Source organism: Spea bombifrons, chromosome 6, assembly GCF_027358695.1.
Source record: "Spea bombifrons isolate aSpeBom1 chromosome 6, aSpeBom1.2.pri, whole genome shotgun sequence".
Classification (NCBI taxonomy): domain Eukaryota; kingdom Metazoa; phylum Chordata; class Amphibia; order Anura; family Pelobatidae; genus Spea; species Spea bombifrons.
The window spans coordinates 4,885,599-4,909,792 of NC_071092.1; the positions used below are offsets into that span (position 1 = coordinate 4,885,599).

At 45.2% G+C, this 24,194-nt stretch overlaps 1 protein-coding gene across 1 annotated transcript; it reads right to left on the reverse strand.

Annotated features, from left to right (window-relative positions):
* Positions 1-2,511: 2,511 nt before the first annotated feature.
* Positions 2,512-23,876, reverse strand: SHQ1 (SHQ1, H/ACA ribonucleoprotein assembly factor). The gene is made up of 12 exons (XM_053469269.1): positions 23,837-23,876; positions 22,723-22,876; positions 22,552-22,616; positions 22,062-22,184; positions 19,540-19,691; positions 18,496-18,608; positions 15,839-15,933; positions 14,917-15,071; positions 13,662-13,715; positions 10,718-10,841; positions 9,210-9,330; positions 2,512-3,578 (listed from the first exon to the last, which is right to left on the reverse strand). The coding sequence occupies exons 2-12, from the start codon at positions 22,863-22,865 to the stop codon at positions 2,948-2,950; spliced, it is 1,776 nt and encodes a 591-aa protein (XP_053325244.1). The 5' UTR covers positions 22,866-22,876; positions 23,837-23,876; the 3' UTR covers positions 2,512-2,947.
* Between the last annotated feature and the right edge of the window lie 318 nt (positions 23,877-24,194).

Genomic DNA, 24,194 nt, shown 5'->3' on the forward strand with positions numbered 1-24,194 from the left:
ATTAAGATAAAAAAAAACTAAGGAAAAAGAGAGATGGTCTCATAGCTGCCAACAGTCCCCGATTTTAAGATGTCAGTCCTTAATGTCATTCCCTTGTTCTTCCCACTCTATTGCTATACGCCTGTACAAGGGGGGGGGAGGTGAATGATTTAAACAACTGGGGAGCTGGGATCCTAAACACGATATAGTAAAGAGTTCCGATATCCAACATCTATTTTTTTTAAAATGAAGTTATTGCTGAAAATTCCATTTTTTGACCGAGTCCAACTTTTAAAGCCCAAGTTAAAAAATAAAAATGTTTTTCCAAGAATAAAAGAAAAAGAAGCTGTCGAGGAATGAGATCGTCTGAGTTTTTAAGGTGGTTTGGGAGACGGGTGAAACACACTGGCCGTATTGTTTCTAGAATGCGTTGGTTTAGAACGCGGGGAAACGGCTTATAGAACCCTTAGAGTTTTTCTTGGCCGGACTCGGCGTTTCTGTTGCTTTGGACACCTGGCCGAGGAATTCTCATTGGGATAATACCTGGGGGAGACCAAACGATCGCCCTCCGCTTACACAGAGAGCAGATGTCACATTCACGCGTTGTATTACGAATAATACATAGAATTAAGGGAACACGGTGGAAAATTAGGCAAACCATCGCTGGTCGATGCTACGTGAAGCAAAACGTCTGGAGCGGAGAACGAGCGGGACTTCTCATCCGACGGAAAATTAAACTGTATGCGACCAGAGAGGAATCGGTTCTGGTGGAATGGGATGCAGACCCCTGAGGGGCTTTCAAGGGTTAAAAGCCAATTTCCTGATGGATTACAAATTATAAAAAAACAAAGTGAGGTTAGGAAGCAGCGGTGGGGGGCAGTTAGGGGTTCGGTTCCCCAGCCCAGTTGCTGGTCCCATGGAAGACCTTTAAATAATGTATCCAAGGGATCACCGAGGTGCATAAAAACATGTCGGAGGGGTCCCTGCCCTAAACATTTAGGGGGCACCTACTGCTGTTTGTACCGTTGACCTCCCATCTCTTTGTCTGTAGGGGAATGCAGAGGGAGTGATGGTTCTGGGGGCTCTCCTGGTAGTGGGGAAATGCCAGTTTACGACATCATAACTCGGTGTCCCGAGCTCATAACAACATATGGACCCCTGGGAGGTAGATGACTGAAGCACACGCAACTTAAGATCCGGTAACAGCTGTAAACCCTGACACCCATGTCGTTACCCCTACAATTTATTGGTGGGGGGGGTTGTATACTTTGACATAATCTGTAGTTGGTGGCACTTTAGGGCCGGAGGCAAAACCGGTTCTCCAGCCTCGGTTCTCCATTTCTACTCTTTGGGCCGTCAATTCATTTTTAAAACAAGTAATTATTTGCTTGCGGGCCCCTCGACTCTCAGTTTGCTCGTTTTCCTTTGTACCGGACCCCTTTCCCAACTTGACTTGGGTTTTAATAACTTCCAGCAGCTTCTAACGTTGTCTGCTTTTCTTTACGGCCCCGGGGAAGCCAAACATCTCGCCCCATCGTTACCCCCCCCTCTTAAAAGGCATCTTCAGAGGGAATCCGCCGGCCACACAAGAACAGGGCTTTCTCCTCCTAATTGCCTTGAGAATCCCGCACCCTTTCTCTCCCAGTCAGCTTATCTCTCCCCGCAGAGTCTTATCTCCCCGCAGACAAATGGCACAGAGAAGAGGGGAGAAACGGTCCGGCCATTTATCTCCCTGACAAGTATTTCCGAGTTTGTTTTCTTCAGCCTTGAGACATCAGCTCAATCTTCTCGACGTTATTTAAGTTGTGTCTGCTCGGGACAGAAACGCTCTATCGGCGCTCCGGAGGAATTAATCAATTTCTTTGGGGCATTTATCAGGAAACGCAGTTAAGTCTCACCTAATCAATGCCTATCTTTTCCGACACAAAGTCTGCCGGAGAAGAAGCTTAAGAAAGAATCACGAAGGGGGGGGGGGCAGAGGTCATCTCTTAATTCTACTTTTAACAAAACGGCTCCTGTGTTTCGATAAATGTATCAAAGGAAAGCCGGGATTATCAATGTTATCGATTAGATCAATAAGAACGCGGAGTAAATCTCCAGCTACGTTTTAGCCAGGATTCTCAGCCAGACTAAGGATGCCTACTGGCCGGCCGGCAGTCATAGGAGTTTCCTGCTGGCTGTAGAATGACACTGAGGGCTTTTAAAATACGATGTTAAAGGGACCGGGAGGGGGGGTTATCAAGGAATGGTAGGAATTCCTTACATTTTGAGAAATCATCATAGAAATGACAGAAATGTATCAAAATGTCGCCCTAAAACGGGTTCTTTGGATACATTTGGGGCGTCTCGTTGAAAAACATCCAATGTGCCACAGAACGCGTGTAGATGGAGGGATCACAAATGACTTTTCAAGATATTCCAGTTTATAAGAAGAGTTTTAAAGTAAACAAAGTCATAATCCTGGCTCGTAACGGCGCAGATTCCCTGCTGACGGAACAGGATCGCTGAGCGAATGAATGAACTCCAGCTGTGTGCATGCGCACGAGCAGAAACCTTTTATTTAACCTCTGCTCTTATTTTTTTAATACAGAAAATGTATAAAATGTATCACAATCTAGAGTATAGACTAATATGTATCTTCTTCCAGGAGGATAGGAAAGCCTAGAAAGAAATTGGGGAGAAATAGCCAATGTTTGCACAAAGTACCGATCGTTATTTACAAAGCAAACGAAAGATACTCTGTGCGAGTAAATCCGGTTTAACGATAACGAAAAACAGGTTTTGCTGATAAACGTGATTCATCCGCTTCCGACCAGTAAGATCTGAACGGAGCGCGCAAATCGACTAGAAGCGGCGCCATATAAACGCCGAACGCACGCTTTAAACCGCATCAAGGTCATCCGCCCCGACAATTCTTTCCACGAGGAAAGGAAAGCAGTCTTAGGTTAACGAGGTGGAACAGGGAAGATTAAGCTTCCTCTGACATGGTATCGTTTTCATCTGTTTGGGGAACAATAAGCATCGGATTCTTCCACGGCGTCACTTCAAGGAACTCTCTGCCGGCGCACGTCACGGCAGTCTCTTCTGTATCTCGCAGGGCGCAGACGGTTCCTGGAACGCCGTGAGTATTGCTGTGAGCAGCAGCTTGTTCTAACGCATCCTCCGAGTGGATAATTACAGCCTCTGGTTTCTCCTCGATGGCCTCCGCGGCTTGCGAGGGAACAGATGTGGGTTCGGGTGAAACGTGTGTGTGTTCAGCTGCTTCTTGGCTCGTCTCGATGTCCTCTATAAGAAGCTTGGCGGTCTCCCTCTGGAGGGACTCGGGAGATTCCTCCAGAGCAGGCTCTTTGGCCTCCGGTGGCTCGTCCTCCTCAGACGCGGAGTCTTCTGTGCCGGACGAGGAGCTGCCGCTTGACGTATCGGAGTCGAGGAGCTCAGCTCGCCGTCTGGGAACGTGGAGGGACTCGGAGAGGAGATGTTCTTCCTCCTCCTGCACGAGACGAGCCGCTTCTTCCAGCTCCTCCAGTTCCAACCCCAGATCTGTCTTGGAGATGCTGGCTTCTTGCACGAAGCTCAACAGGGAGGATACTTTTTTGGATCTAAAACACGAAGAAAACCAAAACATGCGTTAAAAGAAGCGGTTTCTATACTTTAAGGGGCTCACTGCAAAATTCCACCATCAGCTGTGGGTGCAACTCTCAGAATGCTTAGCCAGACACAAACTGAAAATAAAACAAATATCTCACTCGTCACAGTTATGCTAATTAAGGTGCACACTTTCCTCTGTCTTGGTTCTTTTTGAAGAAAGGACCTCTGAGATCCTGAAAGCTTGGGTAATGTTTCATCTTTCTCTATGTTGGCCTCATTTTACTAAAGACCAGTTACAAAGATAATGAAGATACAGAGAATGAGCCGGAAGGGGAGGTCGAGTCCATACAGGCTGAATGGACACCCGGAAAAGGTAACAAAAAACAAAAAACCTAGGTTCTATCGATGACGGCAAAGCTTGTTAGGTCATTTAAAGAATAGCTCTATATTATTACGTCCCTACAGAACTGACAGACTCAGACGAGCCGATACATTAGGTAACGAGGGCCCGGCTTGCAAATAGATTATATATATATATATATTAGAAATTGTTGAGGACTCCTAAGGTTGATGTTTGCTTTTCACTCCAGTTTTGGGGAAGGTTCCGTGGTCTGAACGGAGGTGGGAAGAACGGGAGACACCGGGGATGGGCTTTGGGAGTTCACCGTGATCATCCCGACACGCACCTTTACCCCGACACGCACCTTTACCCCGACATGTACCTTTTCCCCCGACACGCACCTTTACCCCGGACACGCAACTTTACCCCCGACACGCACCTTTACCCCGACACGCACCTTTACCCCCGACACGCACCTTTACCCCCGACACGCACCTTTACCCCCGACACGCACCTTTACCCCGACACGCACCTTTACCCCGACACGCACCTTTACCCCCGACACGCACCTTTACCCCCGACACGCACCTTTACCCCCGACACGCACCTTTACCCCCGACACGCACCTTTACTCCGCTGTTACTAATTACCGTCCCTCCACAGGTGACCATTCTATCCCGAAGGACCTGATCTGGGTGTTAAAACCAACCGTAAGATCCGCCGCCACCTGCTAAGAGCCCGTTTCCCATCACTGCCCCCCGGGGGGCCAAACCTTTCTAACAGACCATTAAAGCATTTCTGGATTAAATACAGAATATATTCATTTTTTTTTTTAACGAGGCAGCCAACTTTTTCATAACACCCTATTTACACTGATCTCTAACAGAGCGGTGTATTAACCCTTTCTGCCTGTAATAATGGACTTTTTAACATGCTATAAATTATAATAATAATTTCAAAATTAAATAATCAAAATACAATGCGTTGCCTCGTTATTTCTGGCGGTAAGCGTGGAGCAATCACCATGGTAATTAAAAGGCTGTTTTTGCAGATTTGCACCATTTAACACGACAGCGGCTGCTTAGACGAAGCTCGTTTTACAGAACGGAGGGGGCAAGTTCCTTCGACTGAGGACTATTATACTAATACGTTACTTTTACTGCCACATTGGGGGGGGGTAAAGATTTTGTAAAATTGATCCAAAATGATAGTAAAAAAAAAAGCAGTCAGTAAGCGGAGCCGTGAGTCAGACACACGCTGGAAACAAATGCTACGTAAAATGTTGCCGCTATATAAATAAAAGAGAATAATAATAAATAATAATAATAATAAAATGTTTCAAGTGCAGCTGAATTACACATCTCTTACATGACTAAAAAGAAAAAAAAAAAACTATAAAAAATGAACTTAATTTTCTTAAAATTTTAAGAATAAAAAAAAAGACAGTTGTAACAGTTGTGCGTGTATATATTATATATATATATATATATATATATATATATTATATTATATTATATTATATATTGGAATACCCCTCCCCAAGTTCCGTTCAAACACCCAAATTCCATACAGAAATAAATCACATTGCGTATAGTGAGTAATCGCCGGCGTCTATCTCTGTAGGTTACACAGCAAACACAATCTATTTGCTTAATAGAGAAAAAAAAAAAACGTCCTGGCGTCGCTCCCGCGCTGAATGGGAGAAGCAGGTGTTCCTGCGCAAACAGGAGAACCCTATCTCCGTGCGGCTCCGCGAGGACGCCATCGTCTTCTGTGCCTTTAAATGTCTCATTTACTGGAATTTAACGTAAGAGTCACGCAATCGTTACACCGGCGCAGGCTTTACCCTTAAGAAAATAATTAAGGGAAAAGAATATAAAAAGGGGAATTATCCGGGCAGCTCGGGACAGGAGGTGGTCGGGCTGCAGCAGTTCTTGGTTTAAAGACGAGCGTCAGACGTTCTCCTGTCATGGCGAATCTCCCGCGGTTCCGGAGTCCTGGTTGAGTTTTGTTATTCTGGAACATTCAGTGTTTGGAGGACAAGACAACGTAACCAACAACGAGTGCAAGAAACCCCACGACCAGCCCTCATCTGCCTACCGATCGCCCGTTATATACTGTAACCCGCTTCCCGACAATTACCGTTCATACAAACATAGAACCTCCTGGCAGATCGGCCCCATTCGGCCCCCGTCTAGTTGCCCTTTTCTCCTGCCGTAAAAACTCAAACCTTATAGAGTCCTTGGAAACAAAGATGCGTCGCGCATGACGTTCTAGACAAGTATATCCTGTATTTATCAACAAACCGATGGCTGCTTCCGGAGATTTCCGCGTCTCGGGTAGATCCTACAGAGAGACGCCGCTTCGGTTCCTCTGTGTAACCCTTCGAAGGTTCCACGGGACGGCAGATAACGTAACGCACCGATCCCCGGGGCCGAGGGCCGTTCTCTTGATTCAGTGGCTATTATTTTTCCTTCTCCTGGGAGAATAAATCGCTCCGCCGGCCGCCTCCCGATAGGATTTTATTTCTGACCGATATCTGCATGATGGCTGCGGAGGACGAGGGCGAGATAAATGAATAAATAACGGCAGAGGGGCCGGCGCTGCGTTCCGGAATAAATACTTTGTATCCCGCTCCGTGTCTGCTTTGCAGACGTTTATTATTCTGTCCCAAACACAAAAGAAGGACACAAACGCAATGATTTATAGCGAGCGCCGCGTGGCAGACAATGTAACACCGGATGCCGATCGCACCAACCGATGAGAACCTTTACACCGGGGGGGTCACTATTACTTTCACGAGCAGACCGGGGTCTCAGGACATCCCTGCTGGAACAAAAGTGATCAGGGCCATCTTTTATTTAGGAGGGTCCCGCACTCCCACCTGTCCTGCCCTCTCAGCGTTTCGTGGTAGCGATGTGATGTCATAACAGAACCGTGACATCAAGAAAAAGATAAACTCTTGCTTTTTCAGTGCTTTCCTTGTGGCGCTTTTGGACCAAGAAGTACTTCCTTCCATTCCATCTAAGCCTCTGACCCTCTCGTTCTCACATTCCTCCTCCATTGAAATAAACGTCCCTCCCTTTAAGTATTTCAGTGATTCTCTCCTGTCCCCTCTCCCCCCTCTAATACAGAACAACATAACAGAAAATTGCGACGGTTTGGCAAATTCTCCGGAACGTGCCGCCGTTTTCAGCAGTGCCTGTGCGCGTTATCTCAGCCGCGCATGTTTTATCTGAAGCGGCCAACAAAACTCTGCCTTTATGAACGAAACAGAAGAGTAATTGCTTTCTTTTTATCAGCGCTCCGCGGTTTGTATCGGAAACGGTACGAGATTCCACGGGGACGGCAGCAGGAGCCCTTTAACACGGGGTCGCCCCCATTATCTCTCCAACACGCTCCCAGACTGCCATAATTACCCACACAGTCCCTAATTGCTCGTTTCGTTTAACCCCTTCATCACGGCAAAATTATTCGGCCCGGAGCGAAAGCCCGACGCGCTTTGGCGCTGCCCGATGATTAACTTATTAGCGCAAGAAGAACGTATCTGCTAGTTGTTCGGACATTTTTGTCAGCGTCGTAAAGACAGAAACGTTAATTAAGTTATGGGGGAAAAAAATGCATTTTAAGCATATTATCGATTTTTTTTAAATTTTTTTATAATCAATATGTGTTTGACCTCAGAAGCCACAGGGGAAAAACAGTGTTTAAAAGGTTAATAGGGAAGGGAAAGAGGTGAAGGAGACAGGCTTCACTATCTGGTATATCCCGGGACAGGAGCATTAGGTTTGTGCGCCCCCTGCTGGTCAGGCAACAATTCAGGGTTTGCAATGCAGGGTAGGTTGGAGTAGAAAGGGGGCAGCAGGATCCGAGACGCCAAAAAACGCTACTGGAGGCGAATGCGTCCCGGAATCAGAGGAGACGGACACAAAGTATCGGGCAACTAAGACTGCAAAGAAGATGAACCGTTATTACAAGAGAGGGTCAGTCGAGGTTATGAATTACCACCATAAAGGACGACACTAACGAGGTCAGAGATATCTCTCTCGCTGCCGCATGTTTCTATAAGCCCCATGTACTAAGAAATCTCCGAGTAGGAGATATTCCTCTACAGCGATACTTTAGGTTTTCTTAGACTTTACTACGACACGTAAGAGAAAAGCAACGCGCTTTACGTATGAAGAACTATTTCCATTCTGAAATAAAGGCGGTAAAATACATCTATACTTTCACAAGTCTCACCGCTGGAGTGATATTTTTGCTCAGAATGTTTGCCGGGCATGAGGGCATTGCATGGAAACGTTACACGTGGCGCTATTTAGTTAACGCGTCACACATTCTTTTCCTTTGTTGATGGGGTCCCGTTACTCGTATTATGACGGTACAGATGGGGGAGGCTGTCCGATGAGCTCACTTGGCACTAGCAACGGAATGAAGGCTGCGACCTCAGGGGTTAAACTTGCAATTTTCCATCTGCTACGACCGGGCGTCCTCGCATTCGCGCTTTCACCACCTGCCTCTGTGCGGCCGCTCACAAGCATTCAACCACGATCACCGCAGTCGCTTCGCCCGCTTACTCTATAGGAAACGTGCGTATCCGCGTAGAGATAGCGCTTGGTTTCCGGGAAATTAAAGGGATGCTCCGGTGAAATCATGCGCAGGGGGGTCTCCGAGTTTGGATGGCGAGCAGCAGCTTGTCCTAGAATCGCTTTACCCCGACAGATCCGACCCTGGATGGAGGTCTCAGCTCGGATACTTACTGCACACGGCGACAGGTCCTACGCGATTCTCTAACGGATCTGAAGACGCGTCGGATAAACGGCGAACCCACCGAATATTTATTATTTTTTATTATTTCTATAACTTTATAGCCGTTTTTCACACGTCGCTGCCGGTCCGCAAGTCTAAATCCAGACAAAAGGACGCAGACCAAAGAAATTGCAAACGCCCGGCAAAAAATGTCAAATCTACGGAAAACTGCAACCAAAAGCTTAATCGCCATGGAAACGTGCTTTTACAAAACACTGAATGTCAGTAAAGTATTTTATAGGGCATTTAAATCAGCAGAAAAAAAAACAAAACATAAGGAAAATCGGGGGAAAAAAACAAAGAGGTCTGCACCCACAGACCCCCTGAACTGCCAGCACCTGGTAATGAAACAGTTAAAACTTAAAACTGTCACGGCAACGTTCAATATTCGGTTTGCTTGGTTTCCATGGTGACTGCACAACACTTGAAATTCTAGCCTGAACTTTGGGGCGCATTTGGGGCACAAAATGCCATTTTAGAAACAAAAGCTTACTTGACTTTCTGAATCCAGACGCAGTAGTCCGTAACGTACAGGTCATTCAGGATGTACGCCGGGTCATTTTCCTGAAATATGACGTGGATATCCAACAAGCACTTCAAAATGGCCGCCTTACCTAAAAAAAAAAAAAGGAAAAAACAAAACAAAATGGGTAATGTGGAAAAAACGGTCAGAGCTGCGGCACGTGAGGTTTAACGTGGATAAGTGCAAGATAACGCATCTGGGGCGTAAAAATACTGCGCTAACCTCAACGTGCGATGGTGATTATTTCAGAGGATTTAAAGGCAGGTAGACGATGCGAGCAGCAGGAGATGCAAGCAGAATGCTGGGTTGTATAGGGAGAGGCAGTAGAAGGATCTTGTATTGTTGTACAGAGGACTGCTGAGACCTCACTTGGAGTATCGTGTACAGCACTAGAGGCCGGATCTCCAGAAGGATATCAAATCTTTGGAGAGAGTCCTGATTAAGGTTTGAGTCGTTAAAGCAGGAGAAACGGGCCGGCTATACGGGGGCCGGATGGTGCCGGCAGATTCTATGTTTCTACCTTTAAAGTCTTCGGAATTCCTCCCCGGCCTGAAGATGTACTTCTGCTACACGCTCGGCGGTCTAGACAGCTTGCGCAGAAATGTTACATTGTAACCGCGTTTCCTTTGTTACGGAGAAGCGGAATTCTGTGGGAACGCTGCGCGGGAAGCTTGGAATCCCAGCACGAGGAGGAGTCGTAGACGTCTTGGAGCTTTTCTTCGTGGGTTCTGATGTATGAGTAGCGTGGATATAACGGAATATCCCACGGATCGGGGTAGATGCCCGCAGTCTGACGGTCTGCCCCTCCCGCGCCACGCCGGGTTCTTAATAATAAATAATAATAATAATACGTTCTCGTCGTAAATAAACGCGACCTGAAGCCGTCGGAGCCGGAATACAAAGACGCCGTTCTCCGTTACACATTCCTGGCTCCGTAATACAGCAAGAGATAAAAATAACAGATATTGTTGTCTAAGCTCGAGCGACTTTCTGGCAGCTCTCCCCGCTCTCATTTTCACCCCCCCCTTTTTTTTGGCAGAGAATTTAGAAGGGCTGAAATCACTTCCAGATTGCGTTAAATAAAACGCGCTTCTGACCGACGAACGCGAATCCCTCCCGCGGCGAGCCGGCCCTGCGAACCGAGGGCAGACGAGAACCACGTCGCGATAGAGTCATGTGTTCTGAGCCCCCTGTGGGCACTCGTCTGCGGCCCATCAGCGCCACTCAGAGAAAGGACCATCGACTCTTCTCCGTAACGGCGAGTAACTATCGGGGGGTCCGACGGGTACCGAAACCAGGGGTTATATCGAATTATGGAGGGATTGGGAAGCTATAGCATGATACAGACCCAACTAGGGTAAGACTGGGCAAATTTTAACTGCAATTCACATCAGCCCCAGCCCAGACGCACAGAGTAGTCAATACAGAGGGAGGACTTTAAGTAGACCGGACCGGACTGGACCGTGATAATATCTCACCGAGCTTCAGCAGCGAACAGGTATCCTCGATAGCCTTCGTCACCAGACTGAAGTGCCGGTGGAGAGGGTAGCACAACACGCGCCTTCCGAACGACACCAGAACCTCCTGAACCGTCTTGTAATTCTGTTTATGAAAGAAAACGAAGGGATGAATATAAAAATAATCCAAGTAACTCCTAAATCATTCATTCATTTACTAATAATGAGCCGTACTTAGATTCAGGACCCGTACGTCTATCCCATGCATGTTTAAACCCCCTCACTGTATTACCCTCTACCACTTCTGCTGGGAGGCTGTTCCACTTATCTACCACCCTCTCAGTAAAGTAAAAACCCCTTCAAAACTGCAAAAAACACACACACTTTTGAACGATCAACACATTTTACGTGTTAAACCTAGGAGTTAATGAAACTAAGCAGTAAAGCCACGCGTGACATTTATCAAACACACATGTACACGTTGGATCTGTTAGATTCACGTCATCGGGTAGCCAGGAGTGCCGCGCAGGGATAAGAACCGATATTCTCCCGCGTTTCCCTGCAGTCATCTGCCGCTCGGAGCGTGTTGTTGGAAGTGAGAGCCGAAGGCATTTGTGAAATAAAGACTCTGAAGGAGGCGACTGCGGATTCTCCGGGACGGATTCTGTTTATGAATTATGTTGTCTTGATTAGACATCGACATTTACCACGGATTAAAAATTAAAGCCGCTCTGCGCTGCCAAGGCTCAAAGCAGTTTCATGTCACATGAATATTTCACCGTTACCATCTCCTCCGCGGTCGGATTCAGCTGTTGTACAAAATTAAATGTACAGAAGCCCTGGAACCCTTAAAAAAAATGGAGGCGGAAGTCGGGGGGGGGCTGAGGCGAGAGCGAGACGTCATTTTTGATGGTCATTCTTCTGGCCTCCATCCTACAGGGTGCGCCATATTAAAAACTAAACACCAACCACCCAATCTGGACAATAAATGCAACGCAGTACCGGAGAATGCCATGGGTGGCGCTGTGTTTAGAATTCATCAAAACCCATAGAATAGTGATGTAGACTCGGGTGCACGGTGGCAACGGCCATGATTTCTGCTCAGATAAAATTAAAATAAAGCTGCACCGACCTAAACACACAGACGGTCCCAGCTCCTTCGAATACCGGGTGGATTATTTTTTATTACTGATAATGAGTCCGAGGAAAACCTGAATGGCTGCTGCTCCATAGTACGAGATGATCGGGCTGGTGGGACGCCTCTGAACAGGGTGCCTCGTTTCTCCCACAGACCTCAGATGCTCTACCACTTCAGCTCGCTTCTAAGGTTGGACCGTCTGTCTCTATTTTGGCGTTGTTGGCGGACATAAGTCCTCGGGGAGGTCAGCCCACGGAGAACCCAGGCATTGGACACTTCAAGCAGACCAAAGGAATAGCAAACAAAACCTCAGACCTACATATCAGCAACCCCCTATCTATCATTTGCTGAATCTCTCATGATTCGTGAATAATTTATGCCTAAGAGCACCTTTGTAGGTGGTCAAGAAGTTTGCAAGAATGACGCAAGCTTTGAAGACCTCAGAGGTCCACATTTAAGATGCAAGGGTCTTCTATGGAGCCGGTGCAACGATGGCCATTCTAGGTTCTAACCGGTTAGTAGAGAGACACAAACTATACACCGGTTGATCTTTAAGTACGGAACGATCTCTTCATTCTCAGCCACACGATGAACTTCGGTGATAACGTCAGGACAAGGGGGACGGGAGTTACGCTCTGGAAAACGCTTGCGTTGGATTTTCGTTCTTGAAGCTTCGGAAGAGCGAGACGCACGCACGGGAAAAGCTTGTGGTTTGACGTGGATATGCGATATTCCCTTCAGTCTCTTCTTGGAATCGCAGGCTGCAGGTGGAATTTTTATGAGTTCCCTTAAGCGTCTTTACCAAACAGATCAGAAGGGAACTTGAAAGCAGAACGTCCGGCCGGAACGTCTTCCAGTCTTCCAACGCGCAAATTGGCCAGTAATTACTCGATGGGACGCAAAATCTGTCAGTGTTACTTTTCACTTTTACATCCATTCCATTTCTAACCCCCCCCCCCAAAAAACAAAAAAAACCACAATCCCTGCCCACCGGCGGACACAACCCCCCCCCCCATAGCTCAACTGGTCTAGTATTAATTCTGGCTTTGGTTCAAGCAGCTGGAGGTCTAGAGCTGCGGCCGCCGGCGTCGTATGTCCGTGTCCCGAACACGCGCTGTTAACCCCGCAAACGGCTTCCGGCAGACTTTAAATGGCGTGCAAATTAATTTTGCTGGTACTGTTACGTGGACAATGCCGCAACCCACGACGTACGATACACAAACTAAAATATTATATGCGGATACTTTGTGTCTTCTCACTTCCCCCAAACCCTCGTCATTCACTTTAATCGCCATCAGCTCTGCCCAGTAATGTAAAGCGAAGGACTAAATACAGTTTAAAAGCACAGGGAAAGGATTCAGATAAATGAATGCCACGAGAAGCTTGGGAGCCGATCCCTCGTTACCTAATGGATCGGCTCCTCTTAGGCTGTCCGTTCTACTTTTGTCAGACCCTTTGAATGTAGGGACTGTAAGAAGCGCTGCGGAGATTGTTGGCACTATAGAAATAAAATATAATAAGACTGTTTTTCATGCAGGCTCAGAGACTTTATGGGGGGGGTGCAATTTATACCTACATAGAAGGGGGGGGGTCGCATAGCGTATTACTGATCACAATACTAAAAAACATTCACAAAGATTAATTTTGTGTATTTTTGTTCATTAATTGGTACTTTTTAAAAAGCACTTGGCGCTCTTCATCTGGAAGAAAATTCTGATCTCGAGGATCCCGTGGAGAATGAGATATTAACCCTTTACATGCCGAGAGCGTGTATCCGGAGGCGGACGCAAAGAGGATAAGAAGTTAACGAAAAAGTAACTATCTCACCTCAAACCAGCTCAGCGTTCCACTCAGCTTCCTTATGTTCCAGGCAGACTCCACCTATGTTAAATATGAAATGAATAGGAAAATTAATTTAGGAGAATAATTCTGAGCTCAGATATTATCTGCACGTCTCGTAGCGGTCGCGCGGCAGGTTTAGGCACTCGATCTTTACAGTTCGGAAACGGGACACCCTCTGATTAGAAAAGGATTTGGTAATAAGAATCGAATAAATAAAAAAGGTCAGATTATGGTCTGCAAGATTTCTCTCGGGGTTTCCTGTAAATCCAGACATTGAGCGCATTCCTGCACTTTCCCAAAAAAAAAATCAAATATGAGTCAGGAAAAATAATAAAAAACATTTCCGCTCCGTACCGGCTTCAGCAGGAAAAAAAAATGAAAGAAACCGGTTTAAGTCTGAGCGGAATCCGGCTGCTTCGCAAGTAAGCATAGATGGTCGGTTTAGAGAACTCCAACTCTCATTATCTTAAGCCAGCCACTGTCACCCCCAAGCCTTTTTTTTTTTTTTTTTTTTTAAACCCTGTGGTTATTCCGGCTTCAGACAGAACTTCAATAAAGCGGAAACGTTGTTCATTTTTTTTTTTTTTTTTACGGTTTAACAGTCTTCTTGGAAACTGTAATTTGTTTCCAGACTATAGAATAAGAATCTGAAAAGTCTTGAATCTTCGAGAATAAAATACCCAGTTTTGGTTTATTTATTTACACAAAGTAAAATATTTGTAAAATATTAGCTTTTTGGGACTGAGCTCAAGCAGCGATGCTTGTGAGGAGGACTAACGCGGCGCTACCTTAAAGTCTTCAGAAATTGGGATTTAAATCCGCCGTTTCACCTACTCAGGGGGTGAAACACAAGAATATCTTTTTTCCTCCCCACAGACATATTCAGGTGTATTCACTAAAGTGAGGGTTTTTCTAGAGAGTTTACAGGAGATGATTAAACTCCGTCAACTTGTCCGGCCCTGGACTAAGCATTGGTTAAGCGACGAGCTGGGAAATCTCCCTAATTATGCTTTATACGGGTTAGGTCTTCACGTAGGAGAACCTCCCGGACGGCGGACTTTTTATGATGTATCGTGAGCGCGATGCGTTGAGAATACCGGTACTCCTGTCTTAGTGAATAACCCCTTTTGTGCGTCCTTATCTGTCGTTAATCGGATAGGAGAGGTGGGATAACTCGATGCCAAGTACCCCTGGGGTAACAGAGTAACGAGACGACGCCAGCAGGCGGGAATCCACTTACACTCCTGTCCCCCTCCGTAACGCGGATTTCATAGCAATACGCCAGAAGCAGGTCGATCAGACCCAGGAACGCCGTCCGGTCGGCATTTTTATCAAGCAAATAAGACTTGTTGGTGAATTTCCTCAGCTGGTCCTTTTCCTTGTTACTAAAGATAACTAGAAGAAGAAAAACAAACAAACATTCTATGAAAAAACAAACAAAAAAGTATCGGAACAGGATTTTATTTCTAAAATAATTACGTTTCTATAAAATGTTTTATTAAATATCTTTATTGAAGACTCAGGGATCTCAATATGTACGGCTTGGAGATAGAAGAGAGAAAGAGGATCGAAGAGAAACATTTTCATACTTAAAAGGATTTAACAAAGTATAGGTTTTTTTGGCGGGGGGGGCATAATCTACAACAAAATGTAAGAAAGAGTTTTTTTTTTTTTTTTTTTTTTTAACTGAGAGGGTGGTAGATAAGTGGAACAGCCTGCCAGCAGAAGTGATAGAGGCTCATACAGGGGGGGGGGTTTACAGCAGGAAAAATTGGCTAGACGGGGCCAAATGGGTCTGGTGTGCTAAAATAAATAAATAAAATTCTGTACGAAGAAAAAATTAAAAAGATGGAGACTCTAGCCAGGGTTACGACGGCGTTTCAGTGTAATCTTTGAGTTTATTGGCCACGGTTAGTCTGTAAAATCAATACAGCGTTAGTATTCCGGCAACGCGCTGGAAAGAGAGATCGTTCTGTCCCTTACGCTCGGGATGATAGATCGCCGGTGAACACAGCCGTCTCCGGTGCCCGGTATACACGTCGCCGGAGCTTTGCCTCCTTCTCTCCAACGGGTCACATGGCGTTCTAATTCAGAACTCCGCCACCAAGATTCTTACCCCGTTTCTATATAAAGAGGTATCGTGATAAGCCACAAATTCCTACCTTTTCCCTCCTGGGATCCATCGCTCGCTCCTTCGACCCACCAAGGCTGGTACTTCAACAAATGCTTAACGGCGTCGTCTTCAAAGAGGTCGGCCCTGACACAAAGGAGGACATTTTTATTTATCTGGTAAAATCCCACATACAGCAGATATAATCAAATTTGCCGTTTCTGACATGACGTCCATAGATTGTAAGCTCTTGTGAGCAGGGCCCTCCTCACCTGTTGTCTCTGTTAGTCAATTTGTTATGTTATAGACTACTTGGTATGATCTGTCTACCCATTGTACAGCGCTATGGAATTTGATGGCGCTAAAAAAAAAATATATATATATATCCGTGCCTACCCACACTTACAGCATGGGGTAATAACAGAGGAGTCCTTGCCTCCTTTATAACTTTACTTGACCCCTACAGGGGGTATTTTTCTTTGGGGGGGGGGTCTTACCGGCTAACAGTTTGGGAATAAGCAGGGGAAAACACGCCAGGCATTGGTTGACATCAGTGTTGTACTTAAGTTCACCAGTAAAGACGAACGCGTCACAGAAGTCTCATTCTCAGAGAGAAGAACAAACACGTGTGTCAATCTACATGCAGTAAAACGAGCGGGAGTCCATAAAACTTAACTCCATGGTAGATAAAGAAATTATCCTGAAGAATTTTTAGTCTGCCGTAAGTAGACCGGGTCGCACGAAGCCCCTGTTTGTATTTTTGTTCACGGCTCACGTTGCCGGATAGAGATTGCGATCTCAGCGGCAGAGCTTTAAACGTTTAATTTGTGAGGATAAAAGCCCCGCGATACGCAGAATTTCACAGAGAAATCCGGCCTTCCGAGGCAGCGAAAGGAATCTCTGAAAGCGGAGTTCGGGATTTCTAACGGCTCGTCAGAGCGAGAGGTTTGATAAAGAGATCAGAGCCAGGCAGCCATCTCTATCCAACGACGGACCCAACAGCGGGGAGAATTCCTTCGGCGTCCGTATGAAACGGATCACGGTGATCGGAGAGCTCGCCAAAGATACGGCGAAGGTCCCCAGCGAAAGGACAATACAAGCGCAACCACATCGCTCTGAGGGGAATAAAGAGAGCGGGTGGGAAGACTGAAGGGGGAGAAAGTATTTGAGGAGGAAAGAGAAGGCTGAGGGGTTCTTAATTAACATTGCAGATGGTGGTAAAAAAAAACGCTCTTTTTTTTCGATATCCAAGAAACATGAGTGGTGTCCATTGTCCCGTCATAAGGCCACAGTCAGGGGACGGCTGCCAACTCCTAGCCCGGGACTGGTAAGGTCCCTTCGGCCCCCATAACGTTTATATGCACTGGCACATATATCTACACACAGTCACGCTAACACACATACTTAAACATACACACACTTACAGTGACCCTGCTGTGTCCCTGTCTCTGCGAGCGGCCTGGGCCAGATCGGACGACCCTTTGTGAAGAATTTTGGACTGGCTGGGTGACAATTGTCCCCCTGTCCAGCCCACCCATAGTGGATGTGCAGACCCTCAGCTTTTTTCTGAAGTCACACTCCCCAGGGATCGGGGATTTGGGATATGCTTTCCTCACTGGCTAGAAGTTCAGCAGCAAAGCTAAATCTTCTTGGTCCCCCCTCTGAGGAAGGGGAACAACTAAAGACTTCAGGGGGAGATGGTGGGCAAAATGCAAGCCCACCTACCCCACCATAAAACCGAGTACTCAGTTGATCGGTAACAAAAGGGTCCATGGGCACATGCATTGTCCCTGCCGGCACAAGCCAACAGAAGGGTATACAGCATACCCAGCACCAGTGCACCAATGCAACGCACACACCCACACCGCACCTTTCCTGGGGGTCTCAAGCCCCCCAAGTTTCTTGCATCCCATTCCTTTATAGAGGAAAGGAGGAGATGGAATCTCTCGCATTACCACAACCGCCGTGTAAGTCACTGCTAAAGGAATAAACCCCGCGGCACAAAAGATATAGGGAAAAACAGAAAAGCAACAAAAAAAGGCAAAAAAAAAAAAGAATAAAAGACAATTCAATGTGGAGAAAAATACAAGTCGCTGGGAACTCTGGCTACGAATATAAAATAAAGCACAAAACATGTTGAATTACTCCGTAACCATAGTGACAAAGGTTTGTCTACTTTTTGCAGTTCAGTAACCTCAAGTGAACCTGTTTTTAGAAATGAAGTCAGAACAAACAAAAGATATACAGAACAATGGCTGAATATTTGGGAGGGTCTGATGCTGCAATGAATAATATTTATCACAATATAAAAAGTATATAGATTGCTGGGTTCTGCTTTTCTAAATCAGAGCATATTTTGTAAGAAAAATAAGAAAAATGGGACACTAAATAAGCTCAGAAACATAGAACGTGTCAGCAGATCGTCCCCATTCGACCCCAGTCTAGTCGCCCATTTCTCCTGCTGTAAAGACTCAAACCTTAATCAGTCGTTGGTCTCGTCTTAGATTCAGGAGCCGTATGTCTATCCCATGCATGTTTAATACCCTCACTGTATTACCCTCTACCACTTCTGCTGGAAGGCTGATGTGTTTCTGATGAAATCAGTAGCGTAGAGGTTACAGATTTAAGAAAATCCATCAGCAGCTGCAGCATTCTGCTAAAACCCTCCTGAGGCTATAGTTTCTCTCTTAGACACTAAAAGGCACTTACAGGTAATGATCAGGGTCAAACTTATCCTTTTCAGCTGCCAGACGCCTCTGCGTGCGTTCCGATACCGGCGTGATGTCTGGGTCTCGTAAATCAATAATATCATTCAGCTCATCCTGGAAAAAAGCACAGTGGGGCAGATTTTCCACATGTAAGAAAGTACAAAAGCTATAGGGGTAAATAGCAATCTATAATAATAGAAAGAAAAAAAATGCTACTTGTTGGGAGCAGAAACCAGGGAAGGGCTGGCCCCTTCTAGTCCGGGGGCAGGTAAAGCCAAATGCACCCCATCAGACATATTAAACACATTCATACTAGCTCACATACACATTCATGCTAACACACATACATCCTCCCTAAACCTCTCATTCACTCGCTTCCTCCCTTACATCACCCGCAGCTTTTCTCTCTGGTTTCTGTGTTCCTGCCTTTCCGGGTCGGCTAAAAAATTGTTCACAAAGGCCTGGTCTGACCTGGACTGGCCCCCCAGGCCAGCCTGCCCCTGGCAGAAACCCTCTATAGTAGTCTGCATCTCCGCAGGTGGTTCCTGATTATTGCTTGAATCTCAGTGTAGGTGAACCCGGACCGGTAATCATTTAGATCTGTGACTGCCTCAGTTATCATACATCCCTGTGTGATGTTTAACGAAGGGCGAGATGAGCATTATATGGCTATACAACAATAAAATATAAGTAATACGGTATATACCAAAATAAATGAATGGCTCAGTCTTAATCACCCAGCCGGACACTCTGACTAATGAAAGTCTATGGAGAAATGGACTTCATTAGCATAAAGCATCATCTTAGTGTGGTGTTTGAGCCGGGAAAGTCACCAAAAATATCACATGACTGACAACAATGGAGGCCTCCAAGTCTGCAGATAAAGGGAGTTCATTGGGGTGGGGGTTACAAAACCAGGTTTTTGTCTAAGCCAACCAAGATTATTGTATACAGCGCTAGGGGGGGTGGGGTATTAATGTATACAGCGCAAAGGGGGGGGTTTTAATGTATACAGCGCTAGGAGGGTTATATTACTATATCCAACCTGCAGTCGCCCGAAGACCCCGCTTCGTAGATTTCCAAAGCCGTAACTGCACTGAGGATTAAGCGCACTTTCTAGGGGTTCCTCGAAAGGCGTTTGTTCAATTTGCCAGTCGAATTCCTCGTCATCCTCCGGAGGTAACTCACTGGGAGAACCTACAAAAACATCCACCGTCAGATACAGCTTCACCCGCTGACATTTTACTGCCCCGTGTGATGGATTTTACAGGTTAAAATACACCAAATACACAAATTAGAACCCCCGGAACTAACGGTTCTCCTAGTTTCGCAACTTTTTACTACGGATTCAAAGCAAAAAAGTATAAGCTGGAAACGAAGTAAACGCACGGGCAGCCGTCCCTTTCTGAATCTGCATAACTATAGGAATAATCATTCTGCGATATATTTCCCCCGGGTTCTGTTCTTACTGCCGGATCAGACTCCTTTCCTTCCTGCTGCGTTCCGCGGCAGAAGAGCTGACAGGGGATTTCGGCATCAGAGTCTTAATTAAAGTGCATCTGTCACGAAAATAAGCCAAAGTGCCTCTTCTCGGTGCAGAAAATCATCATATAAAACAGAGCGGTAGTTCAATTTCTGGGACAAAGTGTAGATATTTGCCAGCGTCCGGTAGCAGGACGACAAGTATGGCCACCCAGCGGTCTGCGGTCAACGACAACGCCAAGTGCGTATCAGCCCATTTCCAGCCAATAAATACGAATAAGTATCTTTTTATCTACGGGTTTCAGCCATTTTTCTAGCACTGCGTACAGCGCCGCGGTATATGACGGCACTATATGAAATAATAAAGCTGTACAGGAGCTTCTCTTGCTGGAAGATCGTGATTTCTGGGATGTAAGTCACGCAGCAAGATACCGGGCTAGAGCCTAATTTACTCAAACAGGTATGGATTTCTTCCCTGGAAGAAGAGCCCTCCACGGATAACATCACAGCGTGAAGAGATTTAAATGCCCCTAAAGAGACGCCGCAGGCTGTAATCTCACCTACGATAGAAATAGCAGCTGATCTAGTAAATGATGGTATTTTATATCGTCTTCACGCGCTTTTTATAGACCCTTTTAGAAAAAGGTTAAAAAGTAACGGAAGAGCGCCTAAAATTTCTACTAAAAACATACAATCAATGTACAACCGAGTATAACGGTAACGGTAAAGTACAGTTACAAAGTAATAAAACCTACAATAATAATCTGAATTACAAAATTATATAAAATTGGAATAATCCAAAACTATTTTACTCACGTAACATAATTACAAACATAATGAAAACACATTTTCCTGGCTAAACCTCAGTTACTCCGCTTAGAATATTTTATAAAAATATTACACAGTTATGAATTAAAAAAAAAAAATCTGAAAAGGTGAGCTGTGGTGTAATAAAGAATTTAATCTCATTTTATTCATTATGTAGGATCAAGCCTTTTTTTTTTTGCTGGAAAACGTGTTTGGGTTGGCCCCGCATAAGGCATATTTAATGCGGTAATACAATTTTTTTTGTCTACAATATGACATTAATTTGGCTTTTGCTTAAAAGTGGAAAAAAAATACTCTCAGAACATACTGCGCGCTAAAAACACAAATAAAATAATGATACCACAGACACAAACCAGACAAGTTGCTCAAGAGGTTCTATCATTTATTCATTGTTTGTTCATCAATATATGTATACAGACAAACTCCAACATCTGTAGCTCCAAACTTATATAAAAAATGTCACTCTCTCCCTGCCTTCTCCGCCGACAGCTTACATGTCCCCGTCTACTTTCCCACAACACTGCTTCTTGTTCTTCTGCCTTCTTTCTTCGTCCGCTTCTCTCAGGTATCAGCTCCGTTTTCCAGGTCCTTCCGCAAAAAGTCTGAGCCTCCGCGCACACGCTCTCCCACAATTAGAGGAACGTAGTAGAGGCTGCCCCGTTGTGTATACCGAGGCTCCGGCCCATTTGTGGAAATACAGACGCCAAAATATTACAGTCGGATTCCCGGAGAAGCATTTCCGCTCCTTTCTTTCTCTACGAAACCGTCTGCAACATTCCGGCTGCTCGGATTACTTCCGTAAGAGAGCAGAGCCACGGAGTGGACCACGGTGACATCCCCTTCCTTATTCCTCCAATCACGGGAGAGTGTGTGCGCGGAGGTTCAGCCGTTTTGCGGAAGGACCTGGATAGCGGCGTTGATACGGGGGAGAATCAGACGAAGAAAGAAGACAGAAGACACAAGAACAAGAAGAGGCAAGAGAAGAAGCAGAGTTGTATAAAACTCATCTAAAGTTCCCGAACGACCCACTTACGTTAGTCAGGGACTTTCTGTATTTGAATTTTTTTTTTCAGAAACAAAGGTCTTGAATAATCAATTTCAGCCAATATATTTACATAAATATTGTGAATTGTTGTTGCAACCTTATCCTGGGCCAGATGGGGAGAGGAATGACTGGCGGACGACCCGAAAAAGAAAGAAATAAGAAAACTAATTGAAGACAGACAAGGAAAGAAAGCCAGATATATATCGCCTTACCTATCTCTTCTATCAAGGGTTTACATGATTTTGTTCCTCTGGGTGCCAACAACGAGGTCAACAGGTTAAGACCCTCAAAATGCTCCTCGGGGGTCTCTTTCGGGACACAAATAGTAAACACACCTGGGGAGAAAAAAAGTAAAATTCGGGACACAGAATGAAGTAAAAGTATTGCATGTATCCATTTTCTACAAGAGAGGAAGCAAAAAGCTTACCGCAACCACTACTGTTTTATTCACCACATAGAGGAATTAACCCCTGATTTGATGTTTTGTTATAACCATATAATTGCTGAGATCATATTCGAGACCCGGCATCTACCATTTACATTCAGCCCATCAGTTCCGTGAATTTGCTGCGTTTCACACGTTAGGCTGTATCTGGCACATCGCAAGTTTCACCGACAGATAATAATAATCAATACTGCCATTGTCAACAGAAAAGGACCATGGCGCTCTGACACGCGGACAGAAATAGAATAAGTTCATACCCTCATCGGCATTATATTTGGCAGTTTGACGTCCATCTTCCACAATCCTCCCCGGGAGACTCAGTCTGTAGGCAGGAGCAAAAACATAGATTAGTAAATAAATTATTTTTAGACGCAAAATGCCCCATTGAGACATATTTAAAAATACATCCTTAATTATTTCATTATTACCTTAAAAAGTAGGGCTTGGCATAAAATTTAAAGTCATCTCCGTCAATGTAAACATCCACCTCGGACACTCTGGCAAAAGGAACCTTTATGGTTATCGTAAGGAAGCAGGAATCTTGCGTTATCTCAAACGCCGGGGTTATCATCGTGAATCGAACTGTAAAGCGAAAGGCAACGTGCAACAAATAAGAGATCGCTCTTTTATATAGTTTACACTACAGACATCCAAAAAAAGCAAAAACTACACATATTTTCAGCCAATTAGTGTATGATCAGGGTTTCAGGGTGAAGGGGCAGATTCTCAGGGGTCACACGGTCTGTAGCTGCCTCCTTCCTATCCTCCCCTGTAATCATATATAAGACTCCCAATACGTTATGGTTGATATCCCTGCTTGAATGCAGGTGACTCAATTAAGTATCTTTAAATAACTGCAAGTCCAGCTTTCCATGACAGCTGATATTTAAACTATTTTGGTAAGTACATTAGAATCTTCACGACAGGCTATTAAAAGGTTAATATGTCAGGAGCCTCAGGTCATTTAGAAAGTTCCCTGCTAAGGACATAAAAGTTCGTAGAAGTAAGAATTTGAAATGTTTCTGTCAGGTTGATTTTGTTTTTCTTATTATATTTGGGTTATATATTTTATGAAACGTATATAATTATACTCTGATCAACAGACTCATCGAAAAGCGTCAGCGCGTTTTACATTAATGGACGCACATTTATGTAATAAATATTCAATAATCGACGCGCCCAAAACAGATGAGAATCTCATATGCACTGTATGTGAAGAACCTACGCGTTTCACAGATTGTTTTTTTTTTCTTCTTTTGAACAATGACCATATCATTCAGAAGGGTTGATGTTGTAAGGGGGGGCCAGGCTGGTATCCCCTGCATCCAAAGTCCAGTTCACTGTCCCTCACAGAAGTTCTGACACTTATTTCTCCCCATATATATTATTTTAGGGGAAATTAGTCATTTAAATCACAATTCACACCAGATTCACGTCTTTATTTCTTCTACCTCTATAAAAATGTAATTAAATCACACAACCGCCTAAATTTAACTCCACCGCATAAATACCTACAGCTAAATACCTGCTCTTCCTCCTCACCTGAGCACCCAGTTCCTCACGTGCTTCTCTGCCCGCTTCCGACTTCCGCATGTGCACGTGTACTAAGCGCATCCTAAACCTCGTCAGTGATTGGCGCAGTGCTTCCCTAATGCCCGCCCACTGACCAATCCAAACACTCGTCAGGAAAAAGTTGCGAAAGTATTGGACTGCAAAGCCGTGGGGAGGTGGGACGGGCATTCGATTTTTTATTGGAGAAAGGAAAAGAGGTGTGTCCGTGAGCTCTCCGGCAGGCACATTACGGTTACCATGGAGATGGAACCTGAGACGTTCTGTATCTCTGCCACATTGTGCGTTATCTAATGGGCTTTACATATACTGGGATGTGTGCTGCCACTCC

Excerpts from the sequence above, each read along its gene's own strand:
- SHQ1 (XM_053469269.1), bottom strand. The coding sequence starts at position 22,865 with ATGATAACCCCGGCGTTTGAGATAACGCAAGATTCCTGCTTCCTTACG. Across the intron at positions 15,072-15,838 it reads TGGATCCCAGGAGGGAAAAG|TTATCTTTAGTAACAAGGAA; the intron begins GTAGGAATTTGT and ends TTCTTCTTCTAG. Across the intron at positions 9,331-10,717 it reads CTGTTCGCTGCTGAAGCTCG|GTAAGGCGGCCATTTTGAAG; the intron begins GTGAGATATTAT and ends TTTTTTTTTTAG.